Source organism: Stylophora pistillata, chromosome 6 (assembly GCF_964205215.1).
Source record: "Stylophora pistillata chromosome 6, jaStyPist1.2, whole genome shotgun sequence".
NCBI lineage: Eukaryota > Metazoa > Cnidaria > Anthozoa > Scleractinia > Pocilloporidae > Stylophora > Stylophora pistillata.
In genome coordinates this window covers 2077501-2094766 of record NC_142524.1, presented here as the reverse complement: position 1 = coordinate 2094766, position 17266 = coordinate 2077501, and the positions used below count along the sequence as shown (strand labels likewise).

The 17266-nt window shown below is 38.3% G+C and overlaps 3 protein-coding genes and 1 long non-coding RNA gene across 5 annotated transcripts in view; 2 read left to right on the top strand and 2 right to left on the bottom strand.

Moving 5' to 3' along the window:
- Positions 1 to 133: 133 nt before the first annotated feature.
- Positions 134 to 10847, bottom strand: LOC111330404 (conserved oligomeric Golgi complex subunit 2). 2 transcript variants are annotated; one of them, XM_022935251.2, is made up of 17 exons: positions 10569 to 10847; positions 9254 to 9319; positions 9044 to 9124; positions 8474 to 8580; positions 8278 to 8383; positions 7513 to 7692; positions 6304 to 6579; positions 5741 to 5880; positions 5561 to 5622; positions 4767 to 4885; positions 4227 to 4286; positions 3537 to 3629; positions 3081 to 3156; positions 2817 to 2962; positions 2260 to 2396; positions 1368 to 1566; positions 134 to 1185 (listed from the first exon to the last, which is right to left on the bottom strand). In XM_022935251.2, the coding sequence occupies exons 1-17, from the start codon at positions 10818 to 10820 to the stop codon at positions 1087 to 1089; spliced, it is 2199 nt and encodes a 732-aa protein (XP_022790986.2). In that variant the 5' UTR covers positions 10821 to 10847; the 3' UTR covers positions 134 to 1086. The 2 variants fall into 2 exon arrangements, with proteins under 2 accessions (XP_022790986.2, XP_022790984.2); XM_022935249.2 differs by having other exon boundaries at positions 4767 to 4897; positions 10569 to 10846.
- Positions 6575 to 8996, top strand: LOC148727707 (uncharacterized). The gene is made up of 2 exons (XR_016002237.1): positions 6575 to 6792; positions 7751 to 8996. It is a non-coding gene; the product is annotated as an uncharacterized LOC148727707 (long non-coding RNA).
- A 45-nt stretch (positions 10848 to 10892) lies between the features above and the next one.
- Positions 10893 to 14217, top strand: LOC111330364 (MAD2L1-binding protein). Its single transcript, XM_022935201.2, has one exon. It carries the CDS (start codon positions 10980 to 10982, stop codon positions 11697 to 11699), a length of 720 nt encoding a protein of 239 aa, XP_022790936.2. The 5' UTR covers positions 10893 to 10979; the 3' UTR covers positions 11700 to 14217.
- The window catches only part of LOC111330362 (MAPK/MAK/MRK overlapping kinase-like), a 10241-nt gene continuing 6176 nt past the window's right edge, over positions 13202 to 17266 (bottom strand). The window contains exons 12-15 of the mRNA XM_022935199.2: positions 17096 to 17189; positions 16925 to 16969; positions 15678 to 15884; positions 13202 to 14778 (exon numbers count right to left, since the gene is read on the bottom strand). Coding sequence (XP_022790934.2) covers positions 14698 to 14778; positions 15678 to 15884; positions 16925 to 16969; positions 17096 to 17189 — 427 coding nt within the window. The 3' untranslated portion in view covers positions 13202 to 14697. The remainder of the gene's footprint in view (positions 14779 to 15677; positions 15885 to 16924; positions 16970 to 17095; positions 17190 to 17266) is intronic.

Here is a 17266-nt window from a genome sequence, read left to right as displayed (position 1 = left end):
GTGAATCATTAAGCAATTAATTCAGAATCATTTCTAGCGGTCCCGCATGTTTCACTACATTCTTGTTCTTTCTTTCTTTTTGCGTTTTAAGCGTTTGTTTACACGTTCTCACGCATTTTCCCGTCTAAAAGGCTGCATTTCATATGTTTATTTTGATACTCAAGTAAAGGTCTTGATGTTTCACTTGCCATGGTAAATCGCAAATAAAGTTCCATTCATGCCATTCAAATTATTGAATTAGTTAAAAATGTATTTTCTATGTGTTCTTTAGAGTTTTGAAAAGGAGTAGAAACATTGTCCCTCCCCATGAAAGAAATGACTATTGAACTCCTTCAAGATCCAGAAGAGCTGAAAAAGTGCCAGTGGTTTTTTCCATTATTCCACTTAAGCCCTCGTTTAATAACATTTGTCATATTCCTAACCTGAGCCAATACACAACTATTGTCTACAAATCTATTCACATTCTGTTGAAATTTAAGTAATTAAGGATCTATATAAACTGTTCTTCTCCATAATTACATTAAACTTCCCGCTTTGAAGAGTACTGAATTTATACTGGAGAAAGATCAAAGTTTTCTAAAATAAAAATTTTCAGTCTCTTCCTACGTGTCATAAATATAAGGTCCTTGGGCCTAATAAATATTACTATTTCCATTTAACGCTCCATTACCAAGACAAGTATACTCTTCGTGAACCCTCAAAACACGTTCTGTTATCAATTACCATGGCCCCCAGATTCTGATGAAACTTTTATCATGTACGCCGTGCCTCTTATTCCACCAATGTTGGATACAGCTCAATATCCAACAATTTTAAAACTGCACGAGCTACGATATCTGATGGATAACCGATAATGAACATCAATTAACCTTTAAAACCCTATATTGTTCTGTTGATCCGGGTTCGCACGCAAGCTTCTGGTAGAGTTTCTCATTTCTCCCTCTGGCAGAATGAATTAGAGGAACTGTTGTTTCTTCCACAGTTGGTTTCTCTTTGGGCCCCTTTTTGAAGTCGATAAGAGTGAGTTCAAGCTGAAGAAAGAGCAATTTCATCCAGATCTTCTTAGCCTAAAACTTGCTCCTGGTCTCAGCTGTTGGTGATGTTTGAAGCACGCGCAGCTTTTACTGTGTTGAGTAACTCAGTGTACGCAGGGATTCGGTTCTCCTCGAGGCCCAGTTCTTTGAGCTGTAAGAAAAAGTTTCCAGATTAATAGAGCTGGGCTGAGTTGGTCAAAACCCGACAGCAGAATCTAGACCATATATAAACTTTTACGCTTAGTGTTGGCATTTTGACAAGTAAGCATTTTCAATATCAAATGAAGTCAAGAGAATATTCTCTTAATGAAGTGCATCAACTTTGTTCCTTACCGCTCGTCCAAACTCTTCTGTGTCGAGAGAGAACTGGAGACGAATCTTGTCGTCATCACTCATGGGTGATTGACTCTCTTGATTGACAGCTTGGCCACTCGCCCCTGGTCCCGTTTGTTTTCTGGAGCGCTTCAGACGCATCAGACTGTCTTCAGTGCGTTTAATGGACGTGAGCACATCGCCTGTAATCGCGTGATACCTGGGAAAAATTTCAATCACGGTTATTGCATAACACACTGATTGATTCAGGGCAAGTATGCAAGATGTGTCAACAATGGAGAGATCCGACAAACATAACAAGAGTACAGGACTAACCGATCCACTGGAGGAATGGAGGCCGGGCATGGAGGCCGGGCATGGAGGCCGGGCATGGCAGAAACTTGAAGAGTCATAAGGATGGAGGAATCGGGATTTCAATGTACATGACCAGGTTCAGCTCTAACTGATTTTCAGTACATATTTTCAGTACATATTTTCAGTACATATTTTCAGTACATATTTTCAGTACATATTTTCAGTACATATTTTCAGTACAAATTTTCGGTACATATTTTTATTCCTGGGAGGAGAGAGGCCCCGTGAGGATAAAGTGTTTTGCGCAAGAAGATAAAACAGCTGGCTAGAACTCGAGCCCAGTTCTCTCGATTAGAATTCCAACGCGCTAGTCCTTAGGCCTGCGCGCATCCTGTGGCCAAAGTGATAGGAAACAGATAAATAAACACGCTGCAAGAATTTAGGGTCCAGAATTTCGATTTATTAAGTTATACTCAGTGGTTAAATACCATATACTTTGGTTTCATCTTAGAAAGCGACGAAAACAGACGAAGAAACAGTAATAACAGCATGCCAAAAAGAACAACAAACAAAGGTGAAAAGCGTAAAAATAACTTACTTAACAAGCAGAGTCTGTAAGATTGTCGCTGCCCACGCTTGGCGCTGTTGTTGTTCAATCAGAGGCTGAGTCTGTACCAGGAACTCACGAACAGGCTTCAGCACACTGCTCACAAATTGAGACGACTTGCTTGGAGCCTGTTGAGAATAAACACAAACCGGATTTGAATTTCAAAAATTTACGCGGCAAGAAGGGAAGATAAAACCTGGTGGTTTGTTTGAAATATTCGCTTCTAGTGCACTTTTAATTGAATGCGGAGAGTATTCCGAGGTTGCTTTCTTCTTCTCTGTGATTGGTCTAAACAACTCACGCTAACCTCTAAACCAATCAGACGCAACTTGGCCACTCGCATTTTCCCGCGTTTCAGGCAGTTTACAAAAGTTCGCATTAAAATCTGATTGACTGCTTGCGATAACCAGCTCTCTTCTGATTGGCTGCAGTGAGAACTTTACTTTTTTGCTTTTGTTGTTGCGGCGCAAAATCGAATTATGTCATAACTTTCAACATCAGTGTTATTACTAGCTACTTTAAAATCGTGTGAAATGAAGAGGGTTCACCTCTTTATTGGTCCTCCGATACAACCTGGGGATGTTCTTGACAGCTTCAAGTCCCTGAGAGGCCCTATTTACCACTTGGCTCACAATTTGAGCCTCCAATGTTGGCACCATCTGTTGAAGGGCCCCACATGACTCCAGGATGGCCTCTGAAAATAGAACAGATAAGAGTAAAGGTGATTGAGTCTCATTGGTTGAGAGAGAAAGAAGAGGCAATGGTGAAAATTTCTTCCTGTTGTAAAAGAAATTAACAAGTGATTAACTCACCTGACAGGAGCTCTGTGTCTTGAATGTTTGTTTGTCGTAGCTTTGGTAATATGTCCTGTCTAAAGAACTCTGGCACCTAAAATAACAAATCGGTAAAAAAGTTCCATGACATGTTGAGATCAACTCGTACTTGTTTTCATATCGCACTCAAATTTTGAGATTTTTGCTCCAATTAAGTGATCTCCATAGCAAAACAAAACAATGTTTCTTCACAAAGTCCTTGGATTTCTTGGAGGTCTTTAGAACCTCTCCCACCCCACCAACCCCCTTAACGATCCTGCACTGCGTCTGAAAGCTAACCAGAGAATTCAACTATGTATTAAAGGTGGGGAAGGGGAGACATACTCCAATACCACCACGTAAAAAAACAGTGACGCATGCCAAGACTATTGACAGACCTGGCAGAGTGACTGTTATTAACTCAGAATCAAGTTATGTTCCAAATTCTGAACTCACCTTTGTCAGAAGAGTGTTTAAATCACTGAGTAAGTGAACTAAGTACAGAGTAGACTCTTCCCCAGGTCCCTGCTTTGTGTCTCCATCACTAATCTAATAAAATTAAAGAGACTTACCTCAGACACACAACACCTAGTCTGCGTAGTGTCAGTCTGAACATGTCATGCAGATAACAAAAGCTGATGCATACATATTTACATGTACATCCAACTCTTACCACTGTTACAATTACAGCCTGCCCAAGGCTGTCAATCAATGAAGATGAAACAAAAGAGTGGACAAGCAACATACAGCAGCTGCTGTGCTAAAGGAAGTGGTGACCCCCCTGATATTTTTGTGCACCTGATTTTCATTAATTCCCCCTGACTGATAGCCATGAACAGGCTCACACAATTATAAACACATTCTGTTCTTTTCATTGCAGTGATACTGTTTCGAACTATTTTTTTTCAGAAAATAAATAAGCAGGAAATGCAACTTTATGAAGCCTTCATCACACATTTCCTATCATTACAGACCTAAGAACTGTGTTTTAAATCAAGCAATCCCCCCTAGTTGATATTACTCTCTCTTTTCATTGCCTATCTGCCTCAAAATGCATGGATACTGTTGGGTTGGGAGAAATTAATTTTAGGTCACTCACTCTTGATGGTAACCAAAAACAAATCTCTCGACCAACAATTCACTTACATTGACTGCTTTGAGAGAAGAAATATCTTCTTTGATCCATACAGACAAACGTGAAAGTAGCTAGAGAGGAAGAAAAGGAAACAAAATCTGCACAAATTGATCCAACACTTTCTTGCCCCATTAACCCTAAACTTCCAAGATCTGATTGTTAATTCTCTCTTATAGACGTGATACATTTCCACGTAAACTGGTTTTGAGAATTTGGTGTTAGATCGAGATAACAACAGACTGATAAGTGTGAGTATTCTCATTACCTGTTTTCTGGATAAAGTATGGATATTATAGGGAGAAGTTACATGTTTTTCACTTCTGGGAGCTAAAGGGTTTATAACTTTTCCATATGAAGCAAGAGACACATGCTGTCTCTGTGGCAGTACAAAGGTAACAGAACTAAAGTAGTTGGGAAGAAGTGTTGAGATCCAACAAGGAGTTAGCAGGAGAATCACAAACCTACGGCAGAAGGACAAGAAGTGAGAGAAAAGCAAAGAGGAGTACTCAGGACAATACAAACAGATTGTGCTTTGCCTTTTAGAACCTTACCTGTAGGGTTATCTTCCAAAATCTGTGACAGAGGGCCTGAATGTAAACTGAGTCTTGCCAACACCTCTCAATGCACCACCACAACACACTCACAGCTGATGTCAAGAATACAGTAGAATCTGAAAGAATATCTGTAATAAGAAGAATTTAACTATTTTTCCCAACTCACAAAATGACATGTTGACAGCCATAGCATTGACTGTGACAAAGAGATACATCATTCTCTAACATAGACCTCAATTCTTTTTGTACCATGATATCATTCACTTTCTTGGTTTTGATAATTTGTAAACAAACTCATAATATGTCCATACAAAAAACTCACAAAATAAAATAGAGAACAATTCCCTTCTTCATTCTGTCGAATAATTCTTTTAATCAATTACATGAAAATATCAAACTCACATTTAACACCATCAATTTAATGATACTGAAAATTTACTTAATACAAAGCATTTCTTGTAAATCTGTTAATCAACAACTGGGAAAAACCAATTTTAAACAACTAGTCAATCTTGTCAATTTACTGGTGACAATTAAATGCTTCAAGATTGTTTAAAATTTTATGCTTTTTTTATTTGTAACAGTAAAATATATGAGCATTAATCCATCTTTAAGGTTGTGTCAGCTAATCAAAATTGGTTTTTCAAATACTCTTTGTACTTGGTGAACATGTGGGACAAATTGAAAAAAAAGGTTAGGGTCCTCTTAAAAACTGCAGCTTTTTTTAATGCTTTCCTGAGCAAATAATGTAGAAGAGCTAAGATTTTTCAACTAAAAGAACTACAATGTACCTTTTGCATTGTCTTGTGTCAACTGGAGTGAATTCTCAAACTTCGTAACCATTTCTTGAAACCTGAAATTACATAAGACACTATTAAAATAAAAGACCTAGGGGCACAAACACTCCTCTTTTCCTACCAGAAAATTTTGGACCGAAAATCATACACTGCAAAGCAAAAAGTTATACTCACCTGATTTGAAAATAGACTGGCAAACTCCATCTTGCCATAAAAGCTGTAAAGCTGGGATGTGACCGCAGTCTTTGTACACTCACTTTAGAACCACACAGACCCTCAAACTTATTGATAAACCATATGGTGGTCATGTATTTCTGCAGCATAAGTTTGATATCACATATAAATTAATTGAAAGAAGCTTTGTTAAGATGAAAGCATTCCGAGCCACACTACAAAGTAAAAAACAAGCCTGCTATTCAGCCTTACAAATTACTAAAAGGTACATGAACTATTACGGAAGTGGTGTGGCTGACTGGGTAGAGCAATGGACTTGTTTCAAGTCCTCCATCCTGCAACTTATTGGATTTGTTTTCAGTTGCCCTAAGTTCAACTCCTCAGCTGTGCTTTATATATGCCCAACCGGTCTGCCTCTTGCCAGTTGGGACTTTTAAACTCCATGTTAAGTAACAAACTTTACTTGTAATAAGATTGTATTGACCCTGAAAAGCCGCACTCAGGGAGTGCTCAATTAATGTTGTTGTTATTATCATTATCTTTATTGTTATCATCAAATATACCTGATGGAACACATCTGGATTACCAGGGGCAAAGATTGATCCAAACCGTGCCTCAATGAGACCCACTACTTCAGGCCACACAGCATTCACAAGGAAATCAAAGCCTCTAATTCCTGCTCTCTGCTCACCAAACATCTCCACGTCACTGGCAACAAATCTACCAGATGTTATGTTCATCATCTGTGCACAGTGTTTAGGGACAAACTCAAGAACTTTGTTGTACACATTGTACAGGCCCTGAGATGGATCTGCAGTCAGCATCTTCTCATCAATAACCTACAGAGAAATTATACAACATTAGCTGGCTTATCCATGTCATAATAAAGTGGAAGATTTGGTGATTTAAGAGTTAGTGCACTAAAGGCTTTAGTTTCAACCTTGACCAAGTTGCTGAGTTGAATTCTCAAGCAAGACAGTTAGCTGTTCCAGTACTGCTCTCCACAGAAGAGTAAGGGATACAGTGGAACTGCTGCAAACTCTGACTAAAAGGTGGGTGCTAAGCTGTACTGAACTCACTCCATTTTCAGTTAATTTTAATTTTAATTTTGATTTAATTTTGTCCGTTTTCACTGCATTATTTGCAGTGGGGAAGGACTAGAAAGGAACATAGGAACCATTCGTGCTAGTCCACCCTCCCACCCATCCCACCCCAGGGGAGGACATCCATCACACAGTAATCTCGTGTGTGGGAAATTAACGTCTCCTACCCCTAACCCTGCAGGAGACGGGACCTCCATTTATTTGTCCCTATCCGAGAAGACTAGAATATCTAACCATTTCTAGATGTTATAGAAAGGTAGCAAATTCTTCTCAATTATTTAAAGACCCTGAGTGTTGGTCTGGTCGGGGCTCGAACCCTTGACCTCCCGCACAACAGTCCAGCGCTTTGAGCTAACCGGGAGTTGGCATAACAGTAACCCTTGTTACTTCATGATAAAGAAAGGTGAACAACCAGGAAAAGCTATAAAAATCCTAGGCATAACCTAAACCAGACTAGTATCATGCATGGAATTGTGGCACCCCTTGTTACTTTATGGTACAGAGGGGTGAACTCTCAGGGAACTGTAAGAAATTGCTTGGTGTTAACCTGTTTCCCATCCAGTCCAAGGAGAAGTAGACCTTGTCCCTTTACACTAGTGTAGAAGGGATGTACTCTGTGAGGAAGGCAAGTGAGTTTTATACACTGGCTTTTCCTTGATCAGATCTTACCTCACTCATGTATGGCTTCACAGTAACTTCTCTGAACAACAATTCAGCATCTCTTGTCTTGTCAATAATAGCATAAGTTCTTAGCACACGTGACAAAAGATTCAACTCTCCTGTTTGGAGCCCTTCTTGAAATGCTGCTTCCAATTTCTTTTGAAGGGTGCTTGTAATGGCAGCAATGCGCTTTTAAAAGAAACCAAAAAGGAACAGGTTATTAACAATTTGTGTTTAAATCTTGCAGGTGCTATCTGAGGTAATAAATGTCAGGTAGAAGTTGTTATCTTGATCTAACACCAACTTCTTGTAATATTAGTGTAGTTTAGTTTATTAGCTTCGCCAACCGGCAGGGACACTGCAACAGCTTACGCCAATTACTGCGGGCCCAGTAAACCCACCCATCCCACCCCAGGGGAGGACATCCATCACACATTAATCTCGTGTGTGGGAAATTAACGTCTCCTACCCCCAACCCTGCAGGAGATGGGACCTCCATTTATTCGTCCCTATCCGAGAAGACTAGAATATCTAACCATTTCTTGATGGTATAGAAAGGTAGCAAATTCTTCTCAATTATTTTAAGACCTTGAGTGTTGGTCCAGCCGGGGCTCGAACCCTCGACCTCCAGCACTACAGTCCAGTGCACTATCCATTGGGCTAACTGGCCTGTAATATATTTACAGGGAAATGTGTAGCAGCTGCAGGGGAGAATTGTCAATCAGATTTTGGTAGTTAATTTAGGGTTAAGAAGCAAACAATCAAACAACATACCCCTCTGATGCTTTCCACCAATGGATGCCCCTGACTCTGAGTAACATAAAACTGCAACTGATTAAATTCACTGGCCACCCTCTCAATCAGATGAGAGTCATCCTCCCTAATAACACATAGAAAGGTCAATTATTAGCATCAATGATGTGAAGAATTCTCCAAATTACACGTAAAGATAAGGTTATTGTTTACACACCCTTCAGATTCTTTAGCTGTCACTTCCTGAGAGAGGCAGGATCCTTGTAAGAGTCTCTCGATCTTCTCCAGTGACTTTGTGATGTTCAGTAAATGTTGCATGCATGTCTTGGATGAAAAGTAAACATTCGAAATGACATGTTTGCAATAAAAACAAAACCAAGGGTATGATGACAGCAAAGTTCTTTTGAACTGTTATTGCACAGAGTTCTAATTTACTTTACCCAATATACGTACATACAAAAGTTCTTTGTTTTTAGAAAAATGATTTTCCCCAAAAAGGCCTTTTTGATATGAATTTCAGGACTGTTGCTCCTCTGTTTCAAATGACTAGCCCTACAGAGAAAAATCCACATCCCAAAATTTGTTGTTAGACTATTGTAGTCTGTTTACAGATGCAGACATGTCAGAAAAGTGTATAGTGCTAGTCTGTGATGCCCTGTTATCTTTGAGTTGCACTGTAACATTTCTCTTTTCATAGACTGACATTTGCAATTTGTTGTTATAAACTAAATTTTACCAAGCCTTTGTCTGTTTCAGCAGTGCTTTTATTTGCTAAATTTCACTGTACCTTTGTTTGTCTCTGCAATGCTCTTTCATCCAGTTTGTTTTCTATTGCATGAATTGTTCCATCGAGGTCAGACTTAATGAGCTGGTGAATAGATATTTATAATGTTTACAATAACAAAATTCACCTTCAAACAACTTGAATCTCATGAACTGTTTTATTAATCCAATTCTACATACAAACTGCAGTTTATCTCTTTGCAACAGTATTTACCAAAACTTCCTCCTTCAGTTGGCCCAGAGGAACTGACAAGCTGGCTATATTTTTATCCATCCCAACCTGTGATTAAAATATATTGGTCATGTTCAAGTGGTTAAGATTTGAGAAAGTTCTTACATCAGACCAGATCGATAGAAACTCTATTCTTCATTCATTTAGGAAGATGTGGTAACGAGAATTATTGTCAGTCAAACTTGATGGATGTGAGTCCATCACAAGTCAACTTCCAGTTTTTCCTTCAGTTAGTTTTCCTTCAAAGTTGGGCATCATTGTTTATGAATGTACGTGAATGAAGGCTTTTGTAAAGAAGTGTAAGTAGTACAAAGAGAAGAGGGCCATATTACAAAAGAATACCCTACTTGTCAGAATAAAAAACAGCTCAGGTTATAAAAATTTGGCTCGGCTTACTTAGTGGGCAACTACTATTATCTTGATACGTTAATAAATTATTATTATTATATCGCAGAGAAATCAACTGAATGCTACATTCTAATCAGGCAGCACAGGGCAAAAACCGTAACCTGTGAGCCATGGAGTAAAAAAATAAATGTTCATTAACTAATCCTAAAAAGCTTTTCCATTGTGTCTACGGTCCTCCCTCTAACAGAAAGTCAAACTGCCACCTTGAAAGTCCGGGCAATATTCAGCGTGCCCGAGAGCACTGCCCTCTGCATCTCTCGCAGTACATCTGTGCTTCTGCCTCCCACCAGCTTGCGCATCATGACATCCAGCTCCTGTGACCACCCCCTGAGGGCATCCATAATGATGTTACATTGCTTCACCTTGTAGCCTGGGAACTGCTGCCTCAGTTCCCAGTGAAGGGGTCCATACCTCAGTGTCTTCTCTTCATCCTTCCTTGTCCGATTGTTAACCCACGGGCAGCTCATTTCCAGCGTCACAACTCTATTGCACATATGATTTACAATGCGTGCATCCACCCTATTGCATCTGACCTCTTGTTGATCAGCATATATAGGGACATCCCAATAAGCTTTAACATTCTCTGACTCATACACGGGCTTCGGCTTAATATTATTATTATTATCATTATCATTATTATTATTATTATTATTATTATTATTATTATCATTATTATTATTGGGAATCATCTAACCTCTAGCCTTCACTAATTTCATGAAAGCAACCCTGATACGATAGCTGCATCTGAAGCTTCGTTCACCTTTATCATTTCCACTTGATCCCCTGTTCATACCAATTAGCCCGTAAACAATGACACCTCATTTCGAAAGAAAATACTCTATTAGAATCAAAGTTTCTATTTCTTCACCAAAACAATTGAAACACTCACCAAGTTTGTAGACAAGTTCACAAAGTCGGCATAATCTTCGTTGATTAACTCAATCAATGCATGTTTCAAGGCCTTCAAATACTCGTCTAAATTGGATTTCACCACTTCCAAAGGCACACTTCCTTTGCAGTTTCCAACGAAACTGTCGACACTAAAAGACTCTTTCATGAAATCCGCTCTGGAAAACACAGCTGAGGTTGGTTCTCGAGGGACTATTTCTTCGTGAGTATCCGCCATTTTGTTCCAACTCATCACAGCGAAAATGTGCCAGGCGTTTCACGTCCACTCTGAGCAGACTTCTCTGGGGCTCATTTGGAGGCACATCCATGACCAAAGAAAACGGGCCGCGGAAGATTTGTGGAGACGCCAGCACTAAACGTATGAAGCTTTTTCCAGAGGGTACTATTATTTATGGCAAAAGAGGTAGAGGTTATATTAAATCTTAATGAAGGTGTCACGGAAATCATTAAATCGGGACTTTTAAAAAGCTGCATTGAGTATCTTTTGTATCAAAGGCAGCAACTTCCGATACCTTACCACGAGGTCACAAGAATGGTGGAACAGCAAGAGAGTCAAGATATAAACGCACATGTTATGGAGCGGCCAGGCCTCCGACGATCTCTTAACACGGAGTACAAGAAAGCTAAGAAAGTTTACGAGGACGTAGAATGTTTGTTTGACAATGTAAACAAGCTCTTTATGTCAACAGTGGTCAAGTCTGCATTGGTGTTACTGGGTTCAACACCGGTCAGTCCAAAAGAACGATATCTTTTAGACTTTCAGAACCCTGAGGAAAGTAATTCTTTGGATATTTCTCCTAGAATATGCAATTCTTCTCGTCGTAAACTGGTACGGAGCTTGATATCAAATCCAGACCTTGGTACGTTTAAGGATATATCCCCTACTTCAATGTTTGTCTTCATTCAAGCTAGCAGATCTTCAGATCTTCAATGGTTTCGACCGAAATCAACATTCAAGCCACCCAGCCGAGGTCAAAGTTGTAAGATAAGTGTAAGGACAGCCCATAGCGAGCAGCTATCCCCCACTGACTTCAACAAAGATGAATGGTTGTGGTTCCAGGCACCTGTAATTGTCAGAGGTTACAGAAACAAGAGAGCGGGAATGCTATGAATGCTGGTGTCACAGTGGATTTGGACCACCCCACGCATTTGGACCCCTGGTCCAAATCCACGAGTGGATATGGACTCCCCTTCGTAGATATGAACTTCCCTTCGTAGATTTGGACCCCGTACCAAACTTTCCTTTTAAGAATCATTTGTATCATATAACCCTAACCCCAACTCTAGCAACCCCAACCCCTAACCCTTACCCTAGACCCTAACCCTAAATCCTAACCCTAGACCTTAACCCTCACCGCTAGCACTTGGGAATGTAAAGGATGATGTTTTCTCTCAATCTTGTTGGGGGTCCAAATCTGTGGAGGGGGGTCTATATTTGCTGGCAGATTTGGACCAGGGGGTCCAAATTTAGAGGGGGTTCAAATCTGCTAGGACACCAGTTGTTTCAGCATTGTGCCATTTCGCCAACTAATAGGTTGCCAACGTTTGCAGTTGCCTCACTAATGTCAAAGGTCAGTTTGCCAGTGCTCATGTGTCAGTTCACCAATGTCCAAAATAAAGCTTCCAGTGTTAATTGTTGTGGGACTTGTGACTTTTTAATGTTTACTTTGCCAACAGCACAATTTACATGTGCACTCATACATAATGACTCTGAATGAATACATCAAAGGTAAAATGGTATTCCTCCAGTCATTTGTAAATAGATTTCAGACCTTTTTCAAAAATTATTTGGGACAATGCTGAACTAACACATTAGCATTGGGGAACAGATCCAGGACACTGGTGAACTAACTTCGTATGTTGGTGAACCTGGTCATTGGTGAACTGACAAGTTGGCAAATGACAGGTTAGCAAGTGGAGTTTAAAATCTGTAGCTGCATGATTTTAGGAGAGCTTTTTTATCCTCTAGGCCATTTTGATAATCATTTTAAATTGTATTCTAGAATATTTTTTCAAAGAAACTTTTTATTTTTTTTTTAACTTGGGTTATTATAATTTTTGTCTACTGTAAAATGCTCTTCATGGGTTTCAGGTGTACACGTTTTACTTCATGAGAAACTCAGAAATAATTGTCATGCCTTCCACTCTTCTTACATGAGTCAAGGAGGGCTTGAAATCAGCCTGTGAATGGGCTCTAGGTAGCTCTCTCACCTTGCAAAGCTTGCAAGAATCAAGTTGGTTAGAAGAGCTTGTTGAGAAGTGAGACAGGTCTCCCAGACTTCTAGAATCTTGTGGGCTTTGCTGCCTGGGGACATACCTCTAAATTAAAGGAAACAATATTTTTTCTTTGAGGGATGGAGGTTCTATTAATCTAGATGAGCCTTAAACCAGGATGGGGACTAATGATCAATTAAAATGTTTGCTTAAGATTGAGATTTTGTGGTTGTGAAGTCTTGTAAGGCTTTCTTGATTGCTCTGGTACTTTTTGAGAACCATGGTGACCAGATATAATTTCCATAATTTGCATCAGAAATGCATGTATGTGCATGGAATTTCCTTTGAAGGAAGGTTTGATGAGAAGGTCAGTGAGAGAATGAATGCTGTGTTAGGCAATTTTTTTCATAGATTCACACCTTTATTTTTTCATTCAAAATCACACTATTGCTGCAGCTCAACATTTGGTTTGTCAATTCAAAAGTAAAGTAAATCATTTTTATTTTTACAAAAAATTAATTAGATTAATTAAATTGTGGAAATTATTTAACTAGACACTACTGAAGGAAACAAAATATAGAAGGGTTTACTAATTTGAAAAACAAATTAGATCACAGGATATTTTAATTGACAACCTAACTCTGCACTGGGATAACATCAGATTAAGAAATGTATTAAAAAAAAAGGGAAAACTGAACATTATGATCAAGTAGTCAACTGGGAGTTGGGAGTAAACAGCATTTATTGATGCTACAAGATGAAATAAACTATTAGAATATCTAGGAAACAATGAAAACAAATATTCCTGATAGTATTTCATAAAGGAATAATCTTAAACCTTGTCTGTAATTAGCAAGCTCTATTTCCATTACTCCCAGAATTTTTATGCCATTGTTTAAAGTTTGTCCTTTCTTGTTCCAGGAATGCTTCTTTAATTAAGAATAATGAAAGAAACATTCTGTGGATACCTGAAGTTGCAACACCAAATAAATAAAAAAGAACACACTTTCTTCATAGCAGACATTGTATTTTTTACAATATGTCAACTGTAATAAAAACTGCTTCTAAGGTATCTTCCTCATTTTCACTAGACTAAGTGTGAATTCAGAGCTGTTGAGCTGGCAGCTGTAAATTTTTGTCTCATTCTAAAATCAAATTCTACTTAAAATCATCACCTACATGTAACCATATTTGAACATGTAAAAAATACTTTCTCATTTATAAAAATATTTCCTGTACAATATTTGTAAGGTACCTGGCATTTCTTTGTCTAACAAAAATACCTTAAATATCAAGTTAACATTGAACATGTAGATGTCTGTAAGATGGCAGAGAACTGGGGACCTGTCTTCTATATCACAAATAATTAAAAATAACTTCTGTAACAGGATAAAGTTTTTTTTTTTAAACCTTGATTGAGTTGATTTCCTTTTCAACCCTTGAACTCCCAAGATCTGGTTTTTAATTCTCTCCTCTAGCTGCTACACATTTCCTTGTAAATTAGTTATGAGAATTTGATATTATATCAAGATACCAACTTCTACATGATGAGTTTGAGTATTCTCATTACCTGTTTGCTGGATAATGTATGGATATTATAAGGAGAAGTTTCATGTCAATCACTTCTGGGAGTTAAAGGGTTAAGGGGTTTTTGTTGAAATTCTTTGAACAAGCTGTTTGACTCATTAGGAAAAATGAGGAAATACAATGCATATTTTCCTTCAAGGCCCCTTGATGATCTCTGAGACCCAGCTTTATGCTAAAAGCAAGTGCCAAGGTACGAATGAACTGATGCTGTTGGGCAAGCCTTCACTATTTACAACCTTGTCAGACATAAGCACAACCCATAATAGTTCTCAGACTTTGCGATCTCTTGGCCAAAGCCAAACATTCTTTCAAAAGCCATGAGCACCACTTCGTTTTGAGTTATCAATGGCTGGTAATGTGTAATGTCCAAACTTCTGGCTTGTTTGATTCTGTGAAAAAAAAAATTGTAATTGTAACCTCACAAGCCTCCTATATCACACTTTGCGTTGTTTGCTTATAAAGACCACACAGCCAAACAAAGTTGACGACTTAAAATGAGAGAAGAGTTTTTCAAGTAATATATCAAAAACGAGTATGAGTGTTTCATCAGGGGTTCCAAACACTGAGAAACAGATGAAAGCACGAGGCCGCAGGCTGAGTGCTTTTATTGTTTTGAGGTGTTTGTAACCCCTGATGAAATACGAAGCACGAGTTTTTGGTATAGCTTCTGAAACAAGTTGCCGATTATTGTTTGTAAACAATAGCTAGAGAATGTGATAAAAATGGTTTTGTTGGAATGTTTCATTTGGGAGTTAGCCAACTTATTACAGTTTATCAATTCAGTTTACTGTGCGAGATGGATGAGTCAAGTTCAAGGTTTCGGATTCCCAAAACTTCTTACAAGGAAAACGCGTCTATTATCAATTCTGTTCCCAAATCTATAGTTTACAAGAACAAATGGGCGATACGAATTTTTTGAGAATGGCAAGTCCAAAGAGCAAACAAGTTGTGCTCCATTGAGCCAGGCAGAGTGTTCAAAGCTGAAGACACTGGTTTGGATGTTAAAGAGTTGACTGAAAGCATTGAAAACATGAATGGCAAAAGTCTAAACTACTGGCTATGCAATATCCAAATGTCCACTGATTTTCCAAGAATCAGTGGACATTTGGATATTGTATCCAAATCTCTGAAGATTTTCATCCAGTTTTCGTTGACTTTATGAATTATTAATGAGTTTGAGAAGATTCTATGCTGTCCATCTTGGAGAATTATCACAAGTGTAATTGTATGATTGTTTCTTCATTTGGTAATTACCTCAAAATTAGCTACCATTAATAAAAATAATTACCTTAACTTTATTTTTTTCTTGATGGATAATTGAAGGAAATGACGTTGGGAAAGTTGTAGTATGTGTAGCAGTTGCAACTGGTATCTTGGGTAAAGTTGTGCCATATGTGTTTTTCTTGTAACCTACACCTATAGATGATAATGATGGCTGTTGGTGGGCAACTATTCCACCTGTTAGGCCAAAACCATCATCTTTCGGAAGAATAGACTGTAACAAAGAAATATGTTGCATTAATGAAAGCATAGAACTTTCCTGACCACAGCACAAGGAGAGAAATACATACAATAGGAGAGTAAAATTCATGTTTTTTTCTTGGTCCCATGCTAGTCACAAAACATACATAATTTTCAGCACTCAACAAGAATGCTCAAATGTTTATTTCTTATTCTAAGAACACAATGCCTGGAAAATTTCTGATCTTCCTCAATGCGGTGGATGTTTAATGTTCATTCCTCTGACACTTGCACATAAAGATGTTATCCCTGAAGTGAATCTCAGTATCATGCTTTTCACCTTTGACAACCCAAACGATATCTACAGTGAAACTTTGATCTGACTCACAAACATCTATATAACGAAGTCCTTGGTATAACAGACAACACTCCAGTTTCAGCCTGGCTAAAGTTACAGTACAATGTATGCCACAGAACTTTGATATCACGAACCAATTTCCCTAGTCACTTGGCACTTCATTAAATTGAGGTTCCACTGTAATGACATTTCACACACTATGCCCTCTATATGCATGATATCACAGGCGGCCCAAGCTCTCTTTGAGAACCACACAAGGAACACAATTTGCATATCGATTTATAAGGATTTGTATGGGATTTTCTACAAGATATCCATAGAGATAGTTAAAAGTGAAAATATTAAATAAAAATGGCTTACCTTACTCCATACGTGTGTTGTTCGCTCCTGGTGTCATTATTTTCCGAATTTCACTTGATTTAAGTGTTTTTTTTTAATCCTCTTTTAAAATCAAGTTAAATCAGTAAAATAACGACACCAGGAGCAAACAACACACGTATAGAATAAGGTTAGCCATTTTTATTTAATATTTTCACTTTTAACTATCTCTATGGATATCTTGTAGAAAATCCCATACAAATCCTTATAAATTGATATGCAAATTGTGTTCCTTGTGTGGTTCTCAAAGAGAGCTTGGGCGGCCTGTGATGATATCAGTGTCACTAAAACTAGTATTTCAAAGCATCTAGCAGAAATTACTGCTTGTGAAACTTTACCTCAGTTGGCGAGCGTGCATGACCTCTTCCCATCACATGTTTTCTCTGATAGCAATAACAATAGACTATGCATTAGGAAAAATTGTAAGAACAAAAAAAATCATACCCCAACCTTTAAAGCCTTTTTCAAAGCAATAGTCGCATAAAAATTGTACATGTCAAGGTGTTCACCTTCTTTTTCACCATTCGATGTGGTTTTGTTATAACTGATGCCTCAGATGGTGAAGAGAATGTTGTGTTGGTAACTTGTCTTTTGTCCAACTCCCTGTTACGATGAAACAAATAGAAAATAATTCTTATCTCTCTGGTGAGTATATCAAGAATTTTCTATCGACACAATAT

Excerpts from the sequence above, each read along its gene's own strand:
- LOC111330404 (XM_022935249.2), bottom strand. The coding sequence starts at position 10,820 with ATGAGTTGGAACAAAATGGCGGATACTCACGAAGAAATAGTCCCTCGA. Across the intron at positions 6,580-7,512 it reads TGAAGCCATACATGAGTGAG|GTTATTGATGAGAAGATGCT; the intron begins GTAAGATCTGAT and ends ATTTCTCTGTAG. Across the intron at positions 3,630-4,226 it reads CTTCTCTCAAAGCAGTCAAT|ATTAGTGATGGAGACACAAA; the intron begins GTAAGTGAATTG and ends TAATTTTATTAG.
- LOC111330364 (XM_022935201.2), top strand. The coding sequence starts at position 10,980 with ATGGCAAAAGAGGTAGAGGTTATATTAAATCTTAATGAAGGTGTCACG.